General features: G+C 40.9%; 1 protein-coding gene across 2 annotated transcripts; it reads left to right on the top strand.

Moving 5' to 3' along the window:
• Positions 1 to 7725: 7725 nt before the first annotated feature.
• Positions 7726 to 24965, top strand: LOC149023042 (uncharacterized). 2 transcript variants are annotated; one of them, XM_089147399.1, is made up of 3 exons: positions 7730 to 7794; positions 8071 to 8582; positions 24065 to 24965. In XM_089147399.1, exons 2-3 carry the CDS (start codon positions 8297 to 8299, stop codon positions 24421 to 24423), a joined length of 645 nt encoding a protein of 214 aa, XP_089003525.1. In that variant the 5' UTR covers positions 7730 to 7794; positions 8071 to 8296; the 3' UTR covers positions 24424 to 24965. The 2 variants fall into 2 exon arrangements, with proteins under 2 accessions (XP_089003524.1, XP_089003525.1); XM_089147398.1 differs by having other exon boundaries at positions 7726 to 8582.
• The last annotated feature ends 766 nt before the right edge of the window (positions 24966 to 25731 follow it).

The following is a 25731-nucleotide window of genomic DNA, read 5'->3' as shown; positions in this document are numbered from 1 at the left end:
CATGTATTGCTTCAATATGTTGGTTATAGTCTTCGTTAAAATCTTCAAGCTTACATTGCATAGAGAAATAGGTCTAAACTGGGTCACCTGCTCAGGGTTGTCAATTTTTGGGTAAGGGTAATTAGAGTGTCATTGAGACCCTCATATAACGAACCCCTAAAGGCTCTCTGGCACATTATGATCATTGTATTACAATTAGCATCCCAAGAATGCTGATAAAAGGCAGCACTAAAACCATCAGGACCTAGGGCCTTCCAAGGGCTCATCTGCTTGATCGCTCTAAACACCTCATCAACAGAGAGATCACTTGAAAGATTAGATAGCCATTCCTACTCAAGAACAGGAAAAGTGTGATTAGTCAACAAGGAAGGGGGAATCACACTCTCCACAGCAAAAAGGTTCTTATAGAACCCAATAACATGATTCTTCATAAGTTCTTTATCTGAGATCCAATTCCCATCAGAATCTTTAAAGCATTCAATTTTATTTCTTCTCCTCCAAGCCACAGTGGAAGTGGAAGTATTTTATATTTCTATCTCCTTGCAGCATCCACATCTTCCTAGCCTTCTGAGCCCAAAGGATCTCCTCCCTATACAAAATCCTTTCCAATTCCAACCTCAGCTTCTTCTCAAGCTTAATAAGAAACTATTTGTTCCTCCCTGCTGCTAAACTTCTTTGAATCCCTCCCAATCTCGCATTGAGTCTTCTTTTGACTGCCTCAATACGCTCAAAACAATTGGTATTCCATTCCTTAAAATGACCCTGGAGTTTTTGAAGAGCAATGGGCAAATCCAAATCCGCATCCCAATTATTGCTTACTACTGAAGAAAAATCATTACGGGTAAGCCACATGGCTTCAAATTTGAAAGGACATGGCCTATAAGGCTCTCTCTCCGAGAGAAGATCAACAAGGATAGGGTGGTGATCAGATTTCACCTTAGAAAGCACTCTCACAATAGCATCAGGGAAAAGAGTACGCTAGTCAATCGAGCACAAGCCTCAATCCAACCTCCTAAACACTCGATTTTGACCATTCCACAACGAACTCCTCCATGTAAACCTGGGTCCCACAAAACCCATATCCAAGAGACTACATTTATCCATACTATCTCTAAAGCATTTGCAATGTCATTGAGGTCACCAACAAGAAGCCAAGACCCTAGAATATTCCTTCAAGCCATCTTCATCTCTTCCCACAAAACACGCCGAACAACATCCTGTGGGCTTACATACGCTGCCGCTAGAAACCAATAACTACCATTCACATCTTTCACTTTTATTAAAAAAAAATTGAGAATGAGAGAACAAGAAGTTACATTGCCATCGAGTGTCCATGAAAATACACCAAATTCCACCAACTAGCCCAACTGCATCCCTCTTGAAATGATATGCTCCTCCCATCTTCTTAATGTCCTTATCCACCTTACCCCCACTGATTTTAGGCTCAACGATAATTAAACAATCAGGTTTGAACTCTTTTTTATAGTGTTTTAGGGTCGCTGAGAATAAATTGCTCCTTGCACGTCAAAATTCCATGCAAAGACCTTCATTATAATAAAATAAAAAGAAAAGGAGAAGAAATATCAATCTATTTGCATAACATCGCTACCCTTGAGATGCCCTCTATCCACTGCCATAGTCTAAACTTGGATCCAACCTGCACCATGATCCAATGGGTCAGGTGGCTTATCTGGATCCCAAGGAATCTGTACATCATTCACCATCAAACGAGTATATTTTGCAATATATAAGGAAGCTTCCAAATTAGGTGCATGTATAGGATCCTCCATCTCCATAAATTCATTCGAGCGGACCATGTTTGAAAGCCTACTAGATCCCTCCATGGTAGCCACAGATTGCCTAGCTTGTGCCAACTCATCAGGCAAAGAATAGTGAATTGTGAATCCAAAGACTTCCTTCAATTAGCATTAATTAAATACCTACCAACCACATGAGAATCATTCCTTTCCATTTCAACTTGTAACCTACCATGCACAACCCCTCCATTACTATGGTTGACTTGAAAATTCTCTCTCTCAACACCTGGCTTCCCAAATTTAAAGCCCTTGGCCCCACCTCAGCATCACCCTCCAAAATAGTTTCCCTCAAAATTTGAAATCGAGATTTAGAAGTTGCGCCCACGTCATTGGTGGCAACACCTTCCCTATATTGCCTCCACCTTCCATATGAGGATGACCCCTCCATAGCCGCCACCATCTCCTTTCACCACCGTCATCCACGACCCATACATGTCTGTCGGAGCTGCCCCATCACCACCACCATCATTCACCTCCCACTGCTGCTGCTCAATCCTCTTTACTTGATTCAGTATTGAGAACTCTTTCGCCGCCTTATGGAAAGAATAATTTTCTCTACTGTGTCCAAACCAACCACACGAGTAGCATAGAAGGTGCAAAGACTCATATAACACATCATAAACTCGCCCCTGCAACTTGAACTTGGACAGAAGAGGTTTCTCTAGATCGAGTTCAACACAGACTCTTGCAAACCGCCCCCTGGTAGCCCTTTCTATTGTGGTATCAACCTTAATTACTTTCCTAACCTTACTTCCTAAGTTCGCCAGGAACTTGTGATCGAAATATTCGATCGATATCCCTAGGAAATGAACCCAAACAACCAACTTCTTCAACTCATCAGTATTAGGATCAAAATTTGACTCCCATCTACGAATTGATAAATAAGGGTTAGCAATGATCCAAGCACCATCGGTTAGAACCTTCTTGTAATCATCTGAAGAACCAAACTTGGCTATAAAGTAATCCCTTCCAACGTCAATTAACTCCATGGTACCACTTGGTTTCCAAAGTTGAAGCAACCGCCCTGACAACATCTTGTATGTGAAATCCAACCCAAACCTAGCCAGGGGACCCTATCTGTTTTGGGTAAAGAAGGGTTAGTTTAAATGTTACACCTTAAAGTTGGACCTTGATTTGATCTTAGCTTGTTGGTTGTAGACCCTTTTGGTTGATGATTTGGTGTCGGAACCCAAGCCCATGGACATTGTCGATGATGCCCCTCACTTGAGAGCATTGTCAGTGTTAGTTTTGAATCTGCGCACCGAAGAGGGGTGAATTAGCTGAAATACCTAATGAACTCTTCTGATCAATCCGAATATATTTCCTGAAACTAGACTTCTTGATGGACTTGTAGGAGAAAACCTCACTCAATGTGACCCCATATAACCTTCCAAATCCTTGTCCGAAGTTGCTGAACTATGTCTGGCAAATCCTGCTTGCGCATCGAAGAAGGTGAGCTTAGTTGGTGGACCTAATGAACTCCAATTCTTGATCTGAAAGTATTTCTGGAAACTAAACTTCTTGATTGACTCGTAGAAGAAAACCTCACTCAATTTGACCCTGTATAGCCCTCTGAATCCCTGTTTGAATCTTGCTGTCCTAATTGGTCGACTCATTGGTCGATTGGACCAGTAGACCAATCAATCGACCAATGAGTTCTGTTTTACCAATTTGGTCCTGTCTCCTCTATTTAAGTCCAAATCTCGGGATTACTTCACCTCCTATGCCTCATAAGCCTCTGGAACGAGTTAGAACCCTAATCTAATCAATTCCCTTGCATTCCTTGGTGATCTCTCACAAGACTTGAAGAAATCCTCATCCTCCTACAACAAAGGTATGTGTATACTCACTCTTTCTTCTCCATCTCTGATTTTCTTTCTTTAATCTGTTCTTGGCTGAGATCAGGAAGAAGATGCTGCAATCTTGCAACCATCTATTCCATGATCTCATTCCATCCTTTGAGATCTATGATCATCGTCATGATCTCAACCCTAGCCAAAAGGGAGAGATTTTGAGGGGAAATTCTTGGGTAACCCTCATTAGAGGTTAACCAATTTGGCAACCCTTTTATTTCTGTTAATTCATTGGACCCTCCCCAAAACCTTTCTTGATTGTAAATTCTTTGCCCTAGGGTGAATCTTTATTCTCCCTAGTCTTTCCGTGGGATACACGAATCCTTGTTAGTAAATCCCTAATCGTATGATTTGAATTTCTTTCCTTTCACTTTAATTGAGAACCTTATTTTCTCTCATTGGTAGACCCTTCCTAATTCCATTCTTGATTTTGAAATACTAATGAGATGTTCCTTTATCTATCTTGGGTTGTTTTTGTGAGAGTTAATTATGGGTAACTCTCATGGGAGGTAACCAACTCTTATGAGAGGTAACCATATCTGAGACCCTAATGTTCTTTTATCTGTTGGAAACTTCCCAACACCTTTTCTGATTGTGCATTCTTTGTTTCTCTTTCCCTAGGGTGAATCTTGATTACCCCTAGCCTTTCCATGAGAGCCATCAGTTATGTATGATGAAACCCTAACCCCTTTGTTATAGACATTTTGAGATTGATTTTCGGACTAAGATCTCCCCCATGTATTCATTAGGGTTAGGTTGTACTTGGTCATCAACCTCATGGGCAATGTTTTTATTAACCTAAACTAGATTTCCTATGATTTCTTGTTATTTTCTTGATAATAATCATTCCCTCTCTTTCTGTGATCATAACCTTTTTATGGGAACCATTAGGTTGAAACCCTAGTTTCTTGGGTTAAATCAAGAACCCATCTTTTTACCATGACTTGATGATTTTATCTTCCCATGTGATTCTAATACATCCTAGGGAGTTCCCCTTCGAATTGCGGATCAATCCGACTTCAAACGAAGAAGTTATGGCCAAAACAGTTTTCACTATTCCGTACTGACTCGATTGGTCGACTCATTGGTCGACTGGGTCAGTAGACCAAGGCAATCGACCAATGAAGTCAGTAGCTTCAATTTTTGCTCGATTTGATTCGTTTGCTCTCTGATCTTTTAGGTATCTTTCCTAATGTTATATCTATGATTGTTAGGGGTTTATTTGCTAAGTTTGGAGCCTCTCTCTTTGATCTTTGGATTATCTTCGGCGATAATCAAGGTAAGGATAGTTATCTCCTTAACTACATAGATTGCATACTCTCTGGTTTCTACTTTACGAAACTATGAGTTGTTTACTGTTTGTACACTTTATATTCTGATTTACTACTGTGAGAACAGTAGCTCTTTATCATGTTTCTTTTATTACTTAGACTTGTGTGAGATTGCTTATGACTATATTGTTTTATGAATTGATCATGATCTTATATTCTCTTTTATATGATGAAGTGTTGACTGTGTATGTCATGACTGATCTGAATGTGTTTGTTTAAGTTTGGTTTGGGATTGGGGAGTATCCTTTTGATGCTTCTGTCCTTGGACATTAGAGGGACTAGTATGGGATGTTCTCCGAAGATGCCCATCGACGCTTTCCCGAATCATTGGTTGTCATACCTAGGGATGTCTAGCAGTGTTTGGCTAGGATATACCCCTATTATATCAGACCCGATTCGGAAGGGTATTGAAACCGAACGACCCGTGGTAGCAATGGGGATTCGTGGGCGCTCAAGACCGGTGAGTTATATCCGTGAGAGGACATGAGAGCTTCCCGTTTACCATATGTGGATAACCAATAGGGTTGATGAGTTCGGTGAATAATATCCGTGACTCCAGTGGAAAGGATACCGGAAAGGATCGCCCGGGGCGAGGAATGGAAGTATCTGGACTTGAGTTGATGTAACTGAGTAGATGACTTGCATTGGGCTAGGCTTTTCCCTGACATGCGCCGGTACTTATGCCAAATGGTTGTGAGAGAGTGTGTTGACTTAACCCCCTGCCATGGTTTGTCCTGAGGGATGCAGGACCCATTACCAACCAGCTGCCCAAGATATCTTAAATGGTTGAGGGAACCCAAGATATCTTAAATGGTTGAGGGTGTCAGCGGACCTTCCCAAAGAAGTACGGTGCTATGACTTAAAGCATGTCTGCCATAAAGACCAGCATACATAGAGTTTAGATGCATTCATACATTATCTGTTTCATATTGCATTGCATCTTGTGATGTTTTGCCACATGTTATTTATGTTGTTATGGATTAACTTGCCTTACTGAGTTTCTTTCGAAATTCATTCCTTTTTTTGTACAATCTGTTGTTAGACTTCTCTACAGGTTCGGACTTCTTTGAGGGCCCATATAAGGAAGCGCAAGATGAAGACTGAAGGAGAAGAAGAGCTGACTGAAGATGTGGATTAGATTTCTCTACATTCTTCTAGACTTATCTTTTACTTTACTTGTATTAGCATAGAGCTTTACTTAGATTTCGATCTACCTTCCGCATGTGTTTGTAGGGTATATTTCCGCTATACTCTACAGTTGTCTTTTGATTTGGTATCTTGTTACTCCGCACTCTGATATTCTATAGTGATCCTTCTGAGATCCTTTCTTGACTTTTATTATAAATTACTTGAACATTATGATTTGTTCTTACTTTTGATTATGTTATTGTGCAAAATGGATATGATCGTCCTAAACTTGATCTTTTGGGCTATGGATCACTCCCTCGGGTATGCCAGTTAGGGTACCGGCTGGGGGGATGTGACATTGTATCCAACCAATCTACCTGCGAGGTTAACTATCACAACCTGCCTCCAAGGCCGCCGGAGCCGCTCCTTCTCTTCTGGCAATATGTAGATTGTCAGGCACAGGTCATTACCATTGAAAGTATAATCCTCACCCTTCCTACCTCCTGAACTCTTTGCCTAACTCTCTTCACCACCGTCATCCTCCATGCCCCACTTCGACGAATCCTCCGTATAAGCTTCCTCATCATCATCACTAGCCTCCTTTTCATTCATAAATTCCTGATAAAAAACCTCGTCACGCTTACCGCGAGCCACCATCTCAGCGTATGACCTCCGGTCCAAACCTTCATCAGAGCCATCCCCATCCATGACCTGCCTTCTCCTCCTGACCTTCTTGTTACTCTGTCGAATTAGATCCAGTTCTTCGTTAGACACTCCAGTCAGTTGTTGCTCTCCGTTCATCCCCATTCCAGTCATTACCGCCTATAATGGGTTTTTTTTTTTAACTTTATTTTATTTCCTCATTATATAATTCATAATCTTTCAATCATGTTATTTTTACAAGAACAATTATATGTTGAGAAAAAAAATCATAATTTCGAGGAAACACAAAAATGGGCCAGAAAAGGCCCCAAAATAGATGTTTACATGATAGCCCATTAAAAGTCAAAGTAGTACATATAGATGTGAATACCTAATTAAATTCTCAATTTATTTGAGGAGGAGGTTGCTTCTTCCCCCCCCCCCCTTCTGTGAAATGTAAATTTATCAACAAGAACCATGAAATCATTTTGATTCATCTCCTTCACATAGAAAAAGAAATCGGGAGTGGAAAATGGTTGGACTATGAAACACATAACCTTATCAACAAAGCCTTCTTGACTAAGTTAAAACGACATAATTGATACACCTTAAACAATATATGATAAGTCAAGATCCTCGTCTGCAGAATCTCTTTTAAGAGTGAAGTATCTTTAGTATATTTGTAACAACAAAAATAAAAAAAGGAGTATCAGAGAATACTCTACCTTTAGAATATAATTAAATAATCACTTTAACTTATCAAATCCTTATTTATGAACTAACCTTTATAGTTTATTCTACCTAAAGTAAGACTTTCAAATTATTTAAGTAATTATCAATATATTTTCCTCTTTCTTAGGCTCTTATCCTTATTTTCCAAATTTTTATATTGTATTACTCCATCAACCTTTAGGTTTAAAGATTAAACACACTTTTCTCTTCACAAATCACATCAGCTTTAGCTACGAATAATGCATACAAATGTAATGAACACCTAGTTTACTATATATTCAGTGACATTAGGTGAGGATTTGCGTGTTTGGAAAGGAAAGGGAAGCTAAAAGCAAAAGCCAACAGAAATGAAAAGGATGCTTCTTCCTGATTTTCCTTTTTTTTGGGGGAGAAGCTCTACCTCCTTCAGCCTCATTTATTAACAAACCCATCATACTCTTATTAGTGTAGCATGTCAAATTGTCAATAGACAATCTTCTCTTGCTGTTTGATGTTTCTTTGACTTTTCTTTGACTCTCATGTCATTTGGGTAGAAAATCCGCTTACCAATTATTCTCTGTCGCACAGAAAATTCGATCGCGACTGCGTGTGGTGTGGTCAGATGGAAAGCTGAGCCTGAGAGTATCTGCAAAAGAAAACTCGTGCTTCCCTGGGACTTCATCCTTAAAAGGAAGTTCTTGGGAGGTGGGCTTGCTTGTTACGTTATCATTTTGCCCCTAATTGAGAATTTGGCGATTGTTAAGAACTTTTAAGGATATTAACCGTAAGTAGTGAAGTGGGTTTTGTAGCAGAGATGATTCAGCTATTGTTCTTGGTACTTTTTGCTGAAGGGGTTGTGGCGTTTCTTCTCATGGTGAAGATTGGGCCCTTGAGGGAGCTGGTGATGAGAAACTTGGACCAGCTGAAAATGGGGAAAGGCCCCCCCACTGTGAAGACCATCGCTGCGACCATGTCCGTGATTTTCGCTTCGAGTGTTACAAGCATTCTCAAGATCCAGAACAAAGGATCTAAGATTGGGGCTCTCACTCCCATGGATCAAGTTCTCTGGAGGACTCATCTGCTAGAGGCTTCACTCATTGGTATGACATTGTCTATCTCTTCTCTTCATACCTCGTTTGACACTTTAAATTTATTCTTACCACTTCCCTCCTCTTTTCCCATGTTGTTTCGGCAAGTGATTCGAAATTTGGGCTCCCCATAGATCGTGTCTCATTTTTAAGTTTGTTTGTTGACTGTTTATCTGAAACCCATATCGTTCAAATCGTAATTTTTCTTGATTGATAGAAAAATTTTATGCTATGATCAACTCTCATTCAGGAACTTTACAAGAAACCCTGAATGTAGAGTAAAAAAACTGGGTTGTCATTGTTCTGTAGCTTTATTAATGGTAATACTTTGGAGAAGCAAAGTTTATCTCCTCAATCGGTGATTAGAAAAATTCATTTGTTGCTTGATTTGATAAATTAATGGTGCTGCTAGGCTAGGCATCGAGCAGAGTTTATCAGTTTGATTGTTGCGTGAAAACTTCATTTTTCGCTAGATGTGATAAAGAAGGTGAGCAGAAGATACCTTGGTGTTAAATCTGCATCCTGCTACGAATTGATTCAGCAAGGTTCCCACCAATCTTGGTAAATGCTGGATGACGTTGATGTTTGAATTGCACTTGGCATAAGTAAAACTAATTCTATAGCTGATATTGACACATTGTTGATACTGTGAGTGGTGTAGAAAGTCTGGATGATGAGAACCATTGTGGTATCAAATCGGTTGATACACACTAGAATGCCAGGTAGTGATAGATTTTTAACTGGCATCAGTATGGTGGCTGGTACGTGGAAGTCCCTCTGGTTTCTGTCAGTTGCGACACCAAGCAAAACTTAATTGGCACTCTTTCACAATACCTTATATTGGAAGAATGTGGCTGTTGAGATGGGAGGTAAGGCCATGAAGCCTTTCTTTGTTTTGACCTCACAATGGATTTTAGAAAGTTACAAGATGGTACTCATATTGTAACATGATTGAAGGGATTTCATTATTGACATTGATGTCTTGTGCATCATTACTAATTTACTATTTCTGTCTGCTCCTAACTATACAATTTCTTATTAGTCTCTACAATTATTTTGGTCTTCCTTAAAAATTTTTTTGGATGAATAGTTGAACCCCCAATACACGGCCACTTGCAAGCCATTTATGCCTTCTGTAGATAATTGTGGTACTAGGATGTATCATGAACTGTGAAAATGTCATGAGAAAGTTATCCTTTTGTTGTGAGGAAATTGCCGGGGAGTAGATGAGATATCCATATCATTTAAATGCAAAGTTAAGGTTAAGAGAAACATAAAGAAATATTCTTTTAATAATCAAACATTTCTTTTTATTTTCCTAGGCCTAGTTAATGGGTTGATTTATCTTCTGTTTTATTTAATTAAACTTTTCAGTTTTCAATTTGGGTCTTTTAAGTTTCTATCTGAGAGTCCAAAACTTTGGGTTAAGTAACTAACTTTACATGGTATTAATTTCTAAATAAGTTAGTTCTTTATTGGAGTTGACTTCTAGGTGACCAATGATCTATCCCGAGGGTCATTTTTATTTTCTTTTATATTTATACACTAATGTAATCCAAGGGACAAGCCTTGGTACAATGGAGGTGAACCACAGTTGTAGGCTGAGGTCAGGCATTGAAACAATCTCTCAGCAAAAATTACTAGGGTAAGGCTGCATAGGAAAATTGCCTCTTGGACTTGCTTGTGCAGAAGCCTTCGGCACCAGATTTGCCTTTTATACTTATGTGATCCAACGACGAAAGAAAGATATGATGAATGAATGATTGTTTATTGGAGTTTGTTGGAAATCAAAAGGTGTGTTTGATCAACTTCTATCCCCTCTGCCTAGCCTCTTTTTTCTTTCCCTCTCTTATATTTTCTTCCCCTTATCTTCTTTAACTTTGACACATTTCTTTATCTCCTACTGAACCTACACCGTCATCCATTAAAACTGCAACTTCGTTTGACCTTTTGTCTTCTTCATCACCTGCAGTGTACCTTTTCACCCTCTTTAACTTTTTTTAACCTTTGGCAGGTGACCCTCCAAAATTGTACTTCACAGAAAATGTTGGCAACTCTTAACAGTTGAATAGAGAACTCAAGGTCTAGACTGATCATGTCATAAATTTAAACTTCAAATTCAATTATTTATCCTCCCATGCAACAGCAGATGCCCCCTCCCCATGATTATACGTGCAACCCCCCTCTTCCCCCAGTCCCATGCACCATCTTCAGAGTCCTAGATTTTCTTGATGGTTTATTTTGCAACCTGCCCAACTCAGATTAGAACTTGACTTGTTGGCAGTGACCTTCGGTCAATCTGTCCACAAGATTTGGGGTACATCAGAGCTTCCACTTGGCCGATTTGATGTTGCATGCAACTCCTGAAAACCACCCAAGTTAGTGATCCATAACCATACTCTTTGATCTGGGGTAAGAGTCCAGATCGATATGGAGAATAAACCAGGGCAATACTCTTTAAGTGTTTCTGTTGGGTAGTCTACCTGAATAGAATCTTTTCTTCAAAAGAAAAAAATATTAGCAATAACTAGAGATTGTATTTTATTGATCAATATTCTTCTGAGTGGATGGGCAAGGCTGCATTGGTTGCGAAGATTAGATTGCTCCATTTTTAGCAAGTGCTCATGGGTGGAGACTCTGTAAATAGCCCCTCTGCGAAGCAGGGGTAGGGCTGCATACATTATGACCTCTCCGACTCAGCAGTGGGCCAGCACAGGAGCCTCATGTAACAGATACTACCTCTTGGTACAACTGAAGTGAAATCGTTGGAAACTACTTAGGGTCTACAGAAAGCCAAAAATATGCACGAGTAACCCACAGACTGGATACATCAACAGTAAAGCATTGGATCTCAGGTGGAAGAGAAACAGTTCCCATATGGCTCCAGTGAACTCTTCAGTTGCCATGGCCCAAACAAAATTCATGGCAGTATCAGTACAGATCCTGGGGAACCTCCTAGTATTGTCTTAAAATATTTTTCTATACCATTCCTTCTGCGAACCCCAACATTGTAGCTTAAGGGATCAACACTACAGCACTTCATCATAAGGTTTCCATTTTTTTTGGGTGAATAAAACTGTGCTATAAACAGCACAAAAAGGAAAAGAAGACAAGAGGGGGAGAGGGGGGGGGGGCACTAGGATAGACAGACCTAAGAGTAATAAAGGTGAATCTAATCCCTAGGTAACGACATTGAGTCTGTTCCTTGGGGAGTCTAACAGGGGTTTTGGAACAAGAAGAGAAAGTTTGGAGCTGACATCTGTATAGATAGCCTTCCAGATCTGCTCAAGAGATCTCGATTTGGAGGTCCAATTGCGGAAATTTTGCTCCATCCAAATATGAGAAACACACACATCGAAAAGAAGCTTTCCTACCGTGTCAACAATAGTGGAACCACCAAAGGAGGAGGTGACTAGCGGCACTCTGGCTCAAATGGCTGAGGGTGTCTACTATGGGGCCTGATAGAGGCTAGTGCACAGGCCCAGATGGGCTTAGAAAGGGGGGTTGGTGAAGAACAGATGGCTAAAGTCTTCTCAGGGCAAAAGATGCAAGAGTGGGGAGATTGGATGGCTAGGCTAATGAGAAGGGATTCGGTGGGAAGGAAGTGAAGGCTTGTGGGGATGTGGCCTTGGAACCAGACTAGAATACACCAAAAGACCTTGGGTGGAGAGTAGGGATAAGGAACCAGATGTGGTTGAGCTCCTTTTGGGGGGGGGGGGGGAGGATTTGGAGGGATGACCCAATTAACAAAAGAGATGAAGAGGAAAGAGGGGATTCTTTGGGGATACTTGAAGAGTAGACAGCTCTAGCCCCCACAAGATTGAAGAGGATACCTAGAGGATGTCAAGGGCTGAGTCAGAAGGAAATATTGGAGCTTCAAAAGATGGAAAAGGAAATATCAGTAAAGGTAAGGGGGAGGGGGAGGATAAATCTCCAACTCCCGGTGATGTAAGCAAGCCTACCCCTCGTTCCTGAATCATAAATTGGGCCCAAGAACCAAGCCCATTGGCACACCAAGTGGGCTGGCTGAACCCTACAAGGGGTAATTTGGTCTTTTTCCCATTTATTTTGGACACTAAAGTAGTCTAGTAGTTTTATTTTTATTTTTGTAAGTCCATATCTACTTTTGTTTCTTTAATTGAGTTAGTATTGATAGTCCTAGTCAGAGAGGGATTCCCAGTTGGAATCAATTTTAAAGTGAGATTCTACTTAGTTTCTACATTCTTTCTTTCTTTTTATTTTATTTTTTTATTATTTTTTTTAAAGGATTCCCTAGTTGACTCCAATTTGGTTTCCTCGTTTAAGTCCAAGCCTTTTCCCTCCGGTCGTAGGCTATTTAAAGCCCTCACCTCCTTGTGAACAAATCAGTTGAAGTTTAATAAAATCAAAGACTTGGAGTTGTGGGAAACATAGCCCATGACCTGGGATAGAAGTTTATTGAGTGCTTTACAGGTCCAGCTTATTATTCATCTTCTTCAAGTGTGGTGACAGCCAACTTCAACTCAAATTCAGAATTCAGACCTTCCTGACCAGTAAGTACACCCCAGCCCCTCCCCCACCCTAAATCCCCTTCCCTACCCGTCTCAGACCCCTGTTCCCCTTTCTCTGAACCTTGCGGCAGCAAGCCGCCACCCTTCCCTCTCTTTCTCTCCTAATCGCAGCCCTTCCACACCCCTCCCAAACCCTGTGGCAACCCCTCCCCAGCCCTTTCTCTCCCTTCCACCCCCTTTTCTCTTTTTTTACTGGATCTTGTGGTAGCATTAGAAGAAGAAAGAAAGAAATTCAGAAACGAGCAAAAAAAAAAAAGAAAGGAAAGAAAGAAAAGAAAAGAAGCAAGAAAGAAAAGAAAAGAAAAGGAAGAAAGACAGGAAAGAGAGAAGTAAGGTTGATCAAGAAGGACTGGGAAAGCTCAAGATCCATCCAAGAGTTCAAGAACTCCATCAAGATCAACCGAGAATCCTATAACAGCCCACATCTTTACGCATTCCTTCATCCATCCATCCCTAAACCCTCCCTAGACTCAACCGCAAGCTTCCCTTTCCATCCTAGGCATGGTTATCAAAGCGTCCGCCTAGGCGCGCCTAAGTGGCTGCCTAGGGGGCAAAACAATTTTTAAACCGCTTAAATTGTGACCGCTTAACTAACGGGCTGATTTCTTGCCGCTTTTTTTACCACTTTGCTGCCTTTTGCGCCATATTGCCGCCTAGATGCTAAATCATCCGCTTTTTTTACATTTTGTAATTTGTGCATATTATTTTTTCTTTTCTTTTTTATCATAATTTATTCTACAATGCCTTATATAAATTTAAATATGTGAGTCATTTCGGAATCGAGGCCTAATTTGCAAATGAACTCTGAGGCCCAAAGTGGCTGTCAGCAACAGAATGTGAAGCATGAACCATATTCAACATTGTTAATCAATGAATCATTAAATAAACAATGACTTGGAAATCGGAATAATGAGATCTATTAATTTATCATGTCGGCACTGTTTGGTTAAAAAAAGGGGGAAATGGATACATCAATTATGATTCCAATTCGAATATTATTATTCATGTATATTTAACAGAAATGTCACATTAAAAATAATTTGACTATATATGAATAATATTGTTATTCATAATTGTGATTCTTGAATTTATTTTTATTTTTATTTTTATGAATGTAATTGTTGAATGTTTGTTTAGTACTTTAGTTTATTATAAAAAGTATTTGTATTAAAAAGTAGTTTGAAAGTAGTTATATTAAAAATATTGACTAAACCGCTTTGGTCGCTTTATTGCCGCCTAAGTGCCGCTTAGTCGCCTAATCACTAAGACGGAGCCCTAATCGCTTTGGTCGGTTTGCCGCTTTAATAACCATGATCCTAGGTAAGTTTGGTAAACCCAAAGCCATAATTCTTCCCTAAACCCATCCCATCTTGATTTCATTAAACCTTAATTTTCCAAAATCCCTTCCTTTCTTAATTAAACCAACCCATTTAGATTTTGTTAACCAAACCTTTCCCATGTTTTCCCCCCCAATACCCTAAATCAACCCAAAATCTATCCCATCTTACTGATTGTTACACCCAAATTTTCCCTAAACCTTCCCATATCAGTCCTTCGTTTGCTTCTTCACAAGGAAAGGATCCTGGAGTAGACCTAATTTTAGGGATTTAGTTGCAGATCTCAAAACCCTAGAATTTAGGTTACATCACCCAGAAGGGTTGGGAGGGGAGGGGATAGTCTAAATAGAGTCTTTCTTTGGAGATAGGAGTAGAGCTAATTGACTGAAATGGAATTCTCTTTTGAAGAGATTTTCTGGAAGAGCTTGAAGAGGCTGGCAACATTGTAATCCCTAATCCTTCTTAATGCTAAGGCCGCTTTCGGACTTGGGTATACAAATAGAAGCCCAACTGATAGGGTAGAGAAACTTGGAGGATTCTTGACCTTTCCAAAAGGAAGCTGCAGAAGAGGGATTCCATAGTGTGGATAGTGAATTTAGGGAGAGCAAAGGTTCTACACCAGTAGATCTTGGAGGACTGTAGAACAGATCTGATGAGTACAGCTCTCAGAAGGTTTCCATTTCTTTGGTTGTTTTTGGTATTTTACAAATTTATGAATAGTAGAGAAAACGATATTGTGGTTCAAAGACGGACTACATTCGTCTTTTGAATCCTGAGTTGAAAGGTTTTGGTAGAATCCTCCTGTGGTTTATCCTACTTAACTAAGTTGTTTAATAACATTAAGTACAACTGTACAAGGAAGATGGCAAATGAATGGAGGAGTAATATTGTGGATCTGATTTATGAAAATCAGTGTGATATTCAGAGCTGCAGCAAAATCAAGGCATAAAACTTAATAAGTCATACCACTAAATTATGGAAGAGGGTAATGAATCCCACCCAAGACAAAAAACAGCTACAATGGAGAAACAATTTGGTTTCTATGCCGGGAAAAATCCATGATGGGAACTATACACTTATGAGACTTATAGAAAGATGGGACAATTTCCTAGATTCACTAAATTAAAGAAGATCAATCTTTAAGCCCTTACTTGTTTGTGCATATCATGGATGATCCAACCAAAAACATTCCAGGTGAGATTCCTTGGTATATGTTTTTTGTTGATAATATTGTTTGTTGGTTGTGACAAGAGCAGGAGTTAAAGCCAAGATGGAATTACAGAGATCAAACTTAAGATCATAAGTTGTAAAAATTTAGAATGAGCCAGAGTGGACAGTGTATTTTAGTCAGACTAGGACATAAATTGAGGTGGTGAAAAATGATATGTCAGAGATCCTGCAAAGTCATTATTTTAGATATCAGACCCCGGTAAGTAAAGAAGGTGATACAAATTACAAAGTATGATATTCCATAGAGCATTAGAAAAGGATAATAAAATGGAGAGGTGCACCCAAAATGTGATTGATTTTCTCATTAAAACTTAAGGAAAATTTATTTCACAATCATTCGACTTACTATGATGGATGATGAGGAATGCTGGGGAATTATTTAATCATGTAGATAGGCTTAGTGTAGTAGCGCAGTAGCAAGGATATAGTAAGAAATGATCATGTAAGAGCTGATTTGGGAATAGCTTTGATATGCAGTAAGCTGTGCGAAAGTCATTGGAGGTGGCATGTGCATGTTCAGTGGAGGCCTTTGGATGCTCCAATGCGGGTGAGTGATTTGCTTCGTATTGGAGGAACTGAAAAAAAAAGCTAGGGACAGACTGAAAACAATCCTAGGAGTAGGGGTGAGGAAAGGCATGCATACTATATTCCTTGTGATGTAGATCCTAGGCATAAACAGTCCAAAAGGACAAGATTAAGCCACCTTAACAGGTTTTTTGAAGGCCAAGAAAAAAACACCTAAAGTCTTTTCGCGGTACTGTTCGCATGAATTGTTTCATAGCCCCACATTTCACTTGGTGAGATGATTTCTAGATCTTTTTTTTTTTTGGTGGGCTGGGCCAGTGGGGTGGAGGGGTGGGGGTGGGGCAGGATCAGATTGCATGGAGGCTTTATGCATGTGATTTAGGAGATATCTTGCTAACCCCTTACCATGGTTTTCCCTCTTCACTGCTCCAAAACCCCATCTCCCCTCCCCCCCCGGGGTCCCCTTCTGGGTCCTCCTTTGTAGCCCCTGCCCCTATGCTGCTCTTAAACCAGGCATATCTCATTAGAAATTTACATTGGTTGGGTAGTTTCTTGGCCCTTGCCCCTCCATCAATGTAGTAAAACCTCCCTCTTTAAGCAATGGTGTCTAGGGCAACCTGGAAGTCATTCTTCTTGACAATGACACGTTCTTATTCAACCTTTCCTCCACAGAAGACAAGGATAGGGCTATCAATGGATCTCCATGGCTTGTAAGTGACCTACCAATTTTTTCTCAAGCAGTGGGAACGATCTTCCCTCCTCTATAAGATCGACTTTATTTCTCCTTTTATGGATTAAGTTGCCTGGTTTGCCTCTGAAGTTAGGTGCTTCAAAGGTGGCACCAATCTGGCGCTAGATCTCTACTTCCCAAGAAATTGCCAACAATCGCTACATCCCGCTGAATTTGGCTCGCTGATGGCTAGGCCCGCCTGCTCTTCTTCCCTCACGGGCCTGAATTGTTTCTTTCCTCTGAGATGGATCCTTGCGCCTTTGCAACCCTGCGGTCCTCTGACCTGTGCTCACCTTGATCTCCCCTCCTTTGTCTAAAACTGTTGTACCCTTGCTCCCCAGCTTCCCCTGCTCTTGAACTGCTGCCCCTGTTGATGCTCTCTCAATTCTTCCCCTCTTCTCTCTTCTCCTCCTGTGAGTTCCCCCTCCCTTTCTCTTGTCTCTCAACTACTGTCATGTCCCTCTCTCAGGCTCCCTGTTTCCCTTTTCTCTGTGGGCTCACCTACCTGCCCCTCTTCCTCTTCTCACACTCACTCTGGCCTGGCCTAGTCCACCTAATCCCCCTTTCACTCTCGGCCTAAACCCTCTCCTCCCCCTAATCCCCCTCTTACCTCCCTTCCCCCCCCCCCCCATTCAGCCACTCCTCCCCCTTCCTTGGCCCATCCCAAGCCCACTGCGCCCCCCATCTCTCCCTTCTCCTCTTGCAGCCCACCCTTCCCTCCCCCCCCCCCCCCCCCAAGCCCTCTAACCAGTCCCCTGAGTTTCCCCCTTCTCCCGTCTCTTCTTGGGCCGACATTGCCCATGTTACCCCCTTCTTCCTCTCTCTCTTATTCCTTAGGCCCGACCCCCATTTTTCTTCCCTTCTCAGCCCACTTTTCTTCTCCTTCTATGGGGACAGTCCCTGCTTGCTCTTCCCAGCCGTCCAATCACTATCCTCAGGCTCAAATTTCGATAATTGAGGGTTGTTATGGCGGGCAGGCGGCCTCCTGCAATACTGAGACTGGGGGTTCTTCTGATTCTAAACCCCTTCTCCTCCGCTTTAGGGTTGTAATGGAAGTAGCTAATCAAATAAAGGGTGCCATCACCTAGACGAAGACTTAATTGTGGAGCTCAAGTCTTCTAGACAGAAGAAGAAGAATTTTGGGAAAAATTAGTTTTGGACTTGGAGTTTGTCTTGGCTCTTTAATCTCGGCCTTTAGTGCCTAGTTTCTTTCTTTGCTGTGCTTTTCTTAGGGCCTGTTAGTTTTGGGAGGGCTTTGTCCTTTGCTTTCTTCTTTCACTCTCTCCCCTTCCCTTCTCTTCTTTTGGCTAATGAACTATTTATTCATTGACCCCCCCCCCGCCCAAAAAAAAAAAGGGTTAATGTACGAGTAAGGTCCCAAGAAATAATTTTCAATATCTGTCTGAATATTGGTTGCTCATGATGTAGTAATAGTGAGAAGCATAATCTGTCAAAAGTAGCAGTAGATACTAGCAGAAAATATTGGGTGATTTTAGTTGATCCAATATCAGCAGGTCAGAAGGACGTCGTAAGATAGGTGGATAGAACAGGATTTGATATCCGTTTCTCAGGTCTGAGAAAACTGAGAAAAGACAAGAGTAGCAAGGAGATGTAATAGAGGGTCTTCCAGAAAAAAGAATTCCGGCCACCAAAACAATCTTCTAGCAGTGACCAAAGGTTCCTTCAAATAGGTTTAGAAATCCTCAGATAAGCAGTAACATTACCATGCTGATCTAGGGACAAGCGTGTAACTTGTGGGGCTATCAGTGGTACTCCAGAAAACTTGATAGCAGTAGATTGCTAATGGTCCAGCACCCACAGACAGTAGCATATAAGAGGACAATGGTCTACTGAAGGGAGTACCGCTGAGAACTAAAGTGGAAGACTGCAAAGTGATCTGAACACTAAAGCAGGAATTAGAAGGTCGCAAAAATGTCAACAGATACCCTGAACAAAAAGAACATCCACAGGGAAGTTTGGCTGGCCCAGATTAGGAATATCAAACCACCAAAGTGCGACCCAAGTTGCATTGAGTCAGCCTCCAGTGAGATAGAGGTAGCTGTCAAGGAAGCAGCAACATCAGCAGGTTATATGAAGAAACTGAACTTTGAAAATTGCTGGAAAAATACCCTGAATCAGCAACCATAATATGTAGAAGACCTAATTCATGTTTCTAATCCAATAACTAGGACAGAAGTAGAAAATAGGCAGCACAAAGAAACTGCTGCAAGTAGAACTGATTGAGTCTCAACTCTCAACTCTTCCCTACCGCTATAAAATAGTAACCAGAAAAATTACAACTATCAAGTAATTCCTTGAATAACAAGATAAAATAAAATACAACTCCTAATCTAACTAGAAATGGAAATCTAGCCCATGGTTCAAGATCTCAATCTCGAGGCCATCTCGCCAACTTAAAATAGAGAGTTGGCTTGCTAGGCGAGATCTCACCGAGTTGGGGGGAAATTTTCTCCCCAACTTGAGGGGTATTAGGGGTCATCTGGGGTTAAAGTTGCTGGCCAGCCTATTTCAGCTCTCCTAAACGCAATGGTGACCTCAGATTCATGAACAAATAGTGTAAATGTAAGTTATACTTTGGACCCCCAATTGGGAAATCACTGTGGTGGAGTAAAACCTTGAATGGCCTATGGTACACATCATATATTCATACATTAATGCTCAAAGTTGAAAATTCAAACAAGTTTAATACATTAGACATGTTCATAATTCAAATGATAATTCAATTATCAGAGTTAACTTGAGAATCTAGACTAACCTATGTGCTGCATTGTAGGCCACTTCCTTGGTTCTTGGCCCCCTTTCCACATTGTAAAATTTTCCATGACCAAACAATGGAAGCCATCTGGCATTCTCGAAACCTTCTTGCTCGATGATGGGTTCTTCTTGTTCAAGTTTTCAGATGAAGTAGACAAAGAAGGGCTCTTGAAGGAGGGTGATGTGAACACAAGGACCCCCCCCCTAATTGGGTCCCAAGATCTAGATCCAAGTGGCCAATCCAAGCTGGCTGAATGCCCCCCCCCAGGGTATTTTGGTCATTTACCAGCCTCTTTCAATATGGGTCTAGATAGAGATTCCCCTTGATCCAAGGGTCGTGGATCTACTTCTGGTTTTTTGCTTGAGTTAGTAGTTTGGAAGTTATTTGAGAGTTTAACTTGTGTTGAGTTAGTTGTAGATAAGATAAGATTCATTATCCGAAGGAGTTCTTATCTTTAGAGTTGTTTTTATTTGGAAGTGAAGTTTAAGTCCCAAGTCAAGTGTCTTTACAAGATTCTAAGCCTAGGGTTGTGGTCTTATAGTAATTTGATTACGTTTTGAGTGTTTTGGTCTAGAGTTGGGATCCTTATCTCTTAGGGATTCCCAACCCCAGTTGAAGTCTTTTATTTTTAGGCTATAAATAGCCTATTCTAGGCTTCTAGCATTGTAATATAGAGATTTGATGAATTTAAGAATTTGAGTGTTAATTGCCTGAGCGAGTGGCAGGGTTCCTTTGAGGGGGACACTGCGGTTGTCTATTGAGAGCTTTCATGCAGTCAATAATCAAGTTCAGAAGGTCAATTCAGCAAATCCAGCAAGTTCCTTTGACATTCCAGCCTATTTCATCAATCCCCAAGTAAGTAGAAGATCCCAACACCAGCCTCACCCCCACTGTAGCCTCTCCAGCCCCCTCCCCTTGTGTTTGAGCCTCGAAAACCTCCTCTCCCTATTGCAATTATCCCCTGCCCCTTCCCCTCTAGTTTCCTTCAAGCCCTAGACCCTCCCTCACGCATTCCCCTCTTTCCCATGGCAGCAATATCCTACTCCCATTGGGAAACCCTAATTCCCAGCCTCTTTCACCTCCATTAGGGTTGCCCCTAAGCCTAAGCCCTGCCAGTATTTCTGCAATTCAATTTTATTTTGCCGAATTTTAAGAAAACCTGCACTTCATCTTTTTCCTTGAGATTCTGCAGAATTTTTATTTTATTGAAATCTGACTTTATCTCCAGTTCTGAACATATTATAAGCCAACCACCTCAGTTCTGAACCTGCTGAACAGCAGCTCCTGTGGCTCTGAACTACAGTTACAGCAATCCCCTCCCCCATCCCTAACCCTAGCTGAGTCATTCCTAAACTCTTCAAATTTCAAATCTGAGTTTCAGTTCACAGGAAGATTCAGATCCGAATCTCAGTCCTAGCAGGCTTTAAAGTACCTTAGAAACCCTAAAAACTCTTCTGCCTTTGTTGGACTTTCCTAGGCAAACCCTAAGTCTAGGGAAATTACTAAATGCCCCTAACCCTAGACCTGGTTTACATCATAGGGTCTTGAATGCTAGTAAAGAAACCGTTATTCCTCCGGCAATGGCATCATGAATTGCAACTCACCTGGGAGGATTTCTCTTCATTACCTCTTTGGGTTTCATTTCTTTGGCTCCCCCACCATTACTGGTGTGCTGAGGGGTTGAGCCTAGTGAGCTCTGCTCTTGGCACTTCACTCTTCTTAGACAAAAGAACTCTAGCAAAAGACCACCTAACCAGTGTCCGAGTCTGCATCAAGGTCTCGGCAAAGACCCCCTTCCCTCTATGATATCTTTCAAAGAAGAATCAGGTTCTGCCTACTCTCAGGAAGCCGTTATGACTGGAGACCACCCCGTTGCCTAATTTGCAGCAGTTTTGGCCACCATTCCTGTGCAGAGAAGCCCTCTCAGGAGTCTTAACAAAAGATCCATTGATGTCTTGCCCAAAGGCAGATCTAGGTCAGCCAGGCTAAAAGTCCGCCTTCTGCTTATGCCTAAGGCCGGGCAACACTCCTTGACCTGAACCATTTCTCTCTCTTGGACCCTAAAATCCTTGCTTCAGTTGAAGAATTCCCGCCGTCCCCTGCCGTGGCTGCTCCCTCTGCCTCTGCAGAAGTAAACCCTCCTCTTTCCCCAACTCCTCATTGCGCCCCACTCCTCTCTCCATCTGTCTTCCTTGACCTTGAATAGGCCTTCATTCTCCCATAGGCCCAGTATCCTCCCCCCGCCCCCCAAGCCCGTGTCTCCTCACACCCTCTCCCCCTCTCCCAAGCCTATTTGTAGCTCTCTTCTCAAGTCCTGACCTCTACCCAACCTCTCTAGACACGGCCCACTCCTTCCCCTTTGTAACCCTTCCCAACCCATTTCCCCCTCCCTTTTTATGCAGCCCATCCCCTCTATTCCCTCCGAATTGGGGATTTATTATTTTTTAAAGAGCATAACCAGCCCCATATTGTTCTCCCACTTCCGTGTGGCTTTGTCCCCTTTGAATTCCCCTTCAGAGGTTGCTGACGCTGATCCCTCTTTCCCTGACACCCATGAAGGTTTATTCCCCTCCTAGAGCCTTTGAAAGAAGCTAACCTGTTGAGAACACTATTGCTATTGACACTGATATCCTTAAGGATTGCCTTGAGCTTGACTGCAATCACGCCAATTGTAGGCAAAGTAATCGTCGTACCAAGGGTTGTCATCATATGAATGGAGACTTTATTGTAGACTTTAAGTCTCATAGTAGGAGGAAGAAAAAGAACAAAGGGAGGAAGTAGATTCTAGTTTTCTTTCTTTTTGTTCCCTAAGCTTGCTTAGATTTCCTGCTGCTGTTTGTGTTATAATTTGGTTAGGCTTGGTCCTTAGTGTGCTATTGTATCTACTCCCCTCCCCCTTTCTCTCCTTTCGGTTAATGAATTAATTTATTCATCAAAAAAAAAAAAAAAAAAAAAAAAAAAAAAAAGAGGAAAGGAAAACATAAGGTTGTTGTAGATCTGATGACTCCGCATTAGGTTGGTGCTAAACAACATTAAATGTTGTATACTAGACGGCATCAGGCTGTGAACCAAATAAATATGCATCATTGCTATATTCCAACATCAAAGATAAAAGTTCTTGCTGATGACCAGAACATATAAATGGTAACAATCTTCAACTGATGAGTGGATGACACAAACATATTGATCTTCAACTGATGAGTTGAGCAGATGAGCATAGAAATCTGAAACAACAGCCAAAAATCTGAAGTCATCTTCAAGTCAATTGAAATGGAACCTTTCCGACAACTTGAACTAAGCCAACAGTTTCTAACCTCAGTGCTTTAAAAGCTGCCTTTAGCTCATCTTGAACAGAATTACAACGGCAAATTGGGGCCAGAAAAGAAGGCTAGCATTTCCATTACAACTGCAGGATGGGGTTTTTCTCTATAGATGCCTTCAACATTTAGCTAAATGCTGTTGCTGCTTCCTTTTTATTTATTTTGGGAGGGTGGGACTTGGTATTTTCAACCTCTATAGCACTGGCCAATATTCTGAAAAAAAGAGTGGTGTTTCATATGCTAGGGTTATGTGAAATAGGGCTATGGGTCTTTAAAATGTAACTCGTGAATTGGAAAATGGCCTTTTATTAGTATACGCACTAACCATTGTGTTGCAACATTAAACTCAGTATCACGTTATTGAATGTTGTTCATTTAATTTTTATGAGAAAATGAAACACTTAATAATACTACTCACATTAACTGTTTATCTCCTTCCAAACAATTAGATTGTAAGTGAAAGAAATTGTGTACTTCTGAAAGTTTGAGCGTTTAGTCATGTCCATTAATCCAATGTGTTAAGAATGCTGATTATATATGTAGTTTAATATCCTCTGATTCATATGATGTTTCTACATTGTTGGTTGTTGACCTAGTTTTTATGAATGTTGTCATCTGTTCCTTACCATCTCATTGATGAACAACTGTGTACTACTATTGTAATCATCAACCAGTTAATAGCGTCTGGGGGCCCACAGGCCCGGGGAGAGGGGGGAAAGGTGTGGTAGCGAAGTGTGAACCCATGACCTCCTTGGATTTACTGCCTCTACATAAGAGGCTGCCACCACTGTGCTAGAAACATGTCAACTGTATTCTACTTGATGGAAGAGTCATGGTGCCAGGAAAATTGTTTATTGCCTGTACAGTTTGATTCAAGAGCTTATATGTGGCTCAAGCTTGGAATTATAGCAAGTAGTGAGGGACTCACATAACCCATCTTGTAAAGATATATGCAGTCGAAACAATTGATTATTGCCTGACAAAGTTTTTTCTAATTTATACCTAAAAATAGACTTAATATTGCAGGATATTCTTTATTTCTTGGATTTGTAATTGACCGTTTGCACCACTATCTACGCAAGTTATCCGGGTTTAGGGCATCCAAAAAAGAACTTGAGAAGATTCAGAAAGATCACCAGCATATCAAAGAGAAAGAAGAGAAAGCTTCCAAGGAACTCAAATTGCTCTTGGAAGAGATGTCAAATTTGACAGAAAACATGAAGAAGCTGAAATTGGAATGTGAAGAGAAGGATAAGAAGGTCCTTGCTGCTGAAGCGCATGTTGCTGCCCTTCAGAAACAATCTGAGGATCTACTTCTTGAGTATGATCGTCTGTTAGAGGATAATCAACATCTTCAGAGTGAGGCTCTTGGATATAGGAATTGAGGGGCTGGTGGAATACCAAACTTATTAGTTCTTCTTGGTTTGTATCTACATGCTGGTATCCTTCGGTCATGTCTCATTGGTCAACAATATCGATAAAAATCAACAGCTTCCTTATTGGGGACAATTTGAAAGAAAATTTTCCAGTTCCTTTTAGTAGATGCTGTTGAAAATTTTGTAATGTTTATTGTACAAGTTCTCCATCTAGATTTTTCCAGATTGTGTTGATTCTGACCCAAAATAGGTGAAATCTACAGGATCAAGAAGGCTGATCCGGTCCCTTACTGGTCAAATACCGTTGGATCATCAATGTAATTGAAAAGTTAGAAGAATATTAGCTCCATCATGAGTTTTATTAGGGCTTTCTACTTTTCTTTTTCTTTTTCTGATTGTTTTGGTAGGAATGAGTTCTGTTGTGCTTTATTGAGAGCTTCTGCCCATTTAATGTGGTTACATAAGAAAAGGCTAATGGAGAGGTTTATTCCTTCCATACTCTTGATGCCATGGGAAGCAGGTCCGTGGGCAGTTTCATGCTTCACTGGCTTTGTTGCGCACCTGAAATTGTGCAATTCCTAGTGCGCATCACACTAAATTGAGTTGTCACTGCATCAGCTTGGATCTTCCAGGATGCAAGTAGGGAAAGTGGCTAAGGTTCTATATGGTTAGTAAAGTGGTTACACCAAAAAAACAAAAAATATATGGTTTGTAAAGTGAAGCACAGTGATACAATATTCCTTTATAAATGGATTTATAAATGGAAAATGAAATGAAATCAGGAATTTCTGGAGGCCACAGTAGCACCCTTCGTAGTTAAAAAAATTCTATTTCATGAGTTATTTGGAATAGGAAAATCTGGAAGTAACCTATGCAGCAATGGCTGGGGGAGCACAGTATCTTAATTTGAATTTTCTGAAAAATCAGCTTCTGTTAGTGATGGCAGTAACCATGGCTATCTTTGAACGTAACTGAGATTTCTATCATCAGTATTTATTTCCAAAGAAATCTTTACTTCTCAGCTTCCTGTTGTATCATTTATGTTTACAATCATGCCGAAAAGGATCCCAGATCTGTCAATGGAACAAGCTAGTACAGTTACCATGAGCTATAAGGCGAGACTCATTGACCCAGCTCCCCATACTGCAACCCTAAAGCCTCGAAGAAGAAGCGGTTTTGTCGGGACCCAGGTGCAAGCTGAAACATCAGCCAAAACTCTCTGAGATGATACATGGTGGTATTCTATAACAGCAGAGGAAGAATATGTTTTTGCAACTTTAGGCCATAAGATGCAGTGCAGTGACAAATGCAATTTCC

This window comes from Hakea prostrata, chromosome 3, assembly GCF_041222555.1.
Source record: "Hakea prostrata isolate BN-2017 chromosome 3, UWA_Hpros_2, whole genome shotgun sequence".
Taxonomy (NCBI): Eukaryota; Viridiplantae; Streptophyta; class Magnoliopsida; order Proteales; family Proteaceae; genus Hakea; species Hakea prostrata.
The sequence above is the reverse complement of the archived record's forward strand: the minus strand, read 5'-3'. Positions and strand labels throughout refer to the sequence as shown.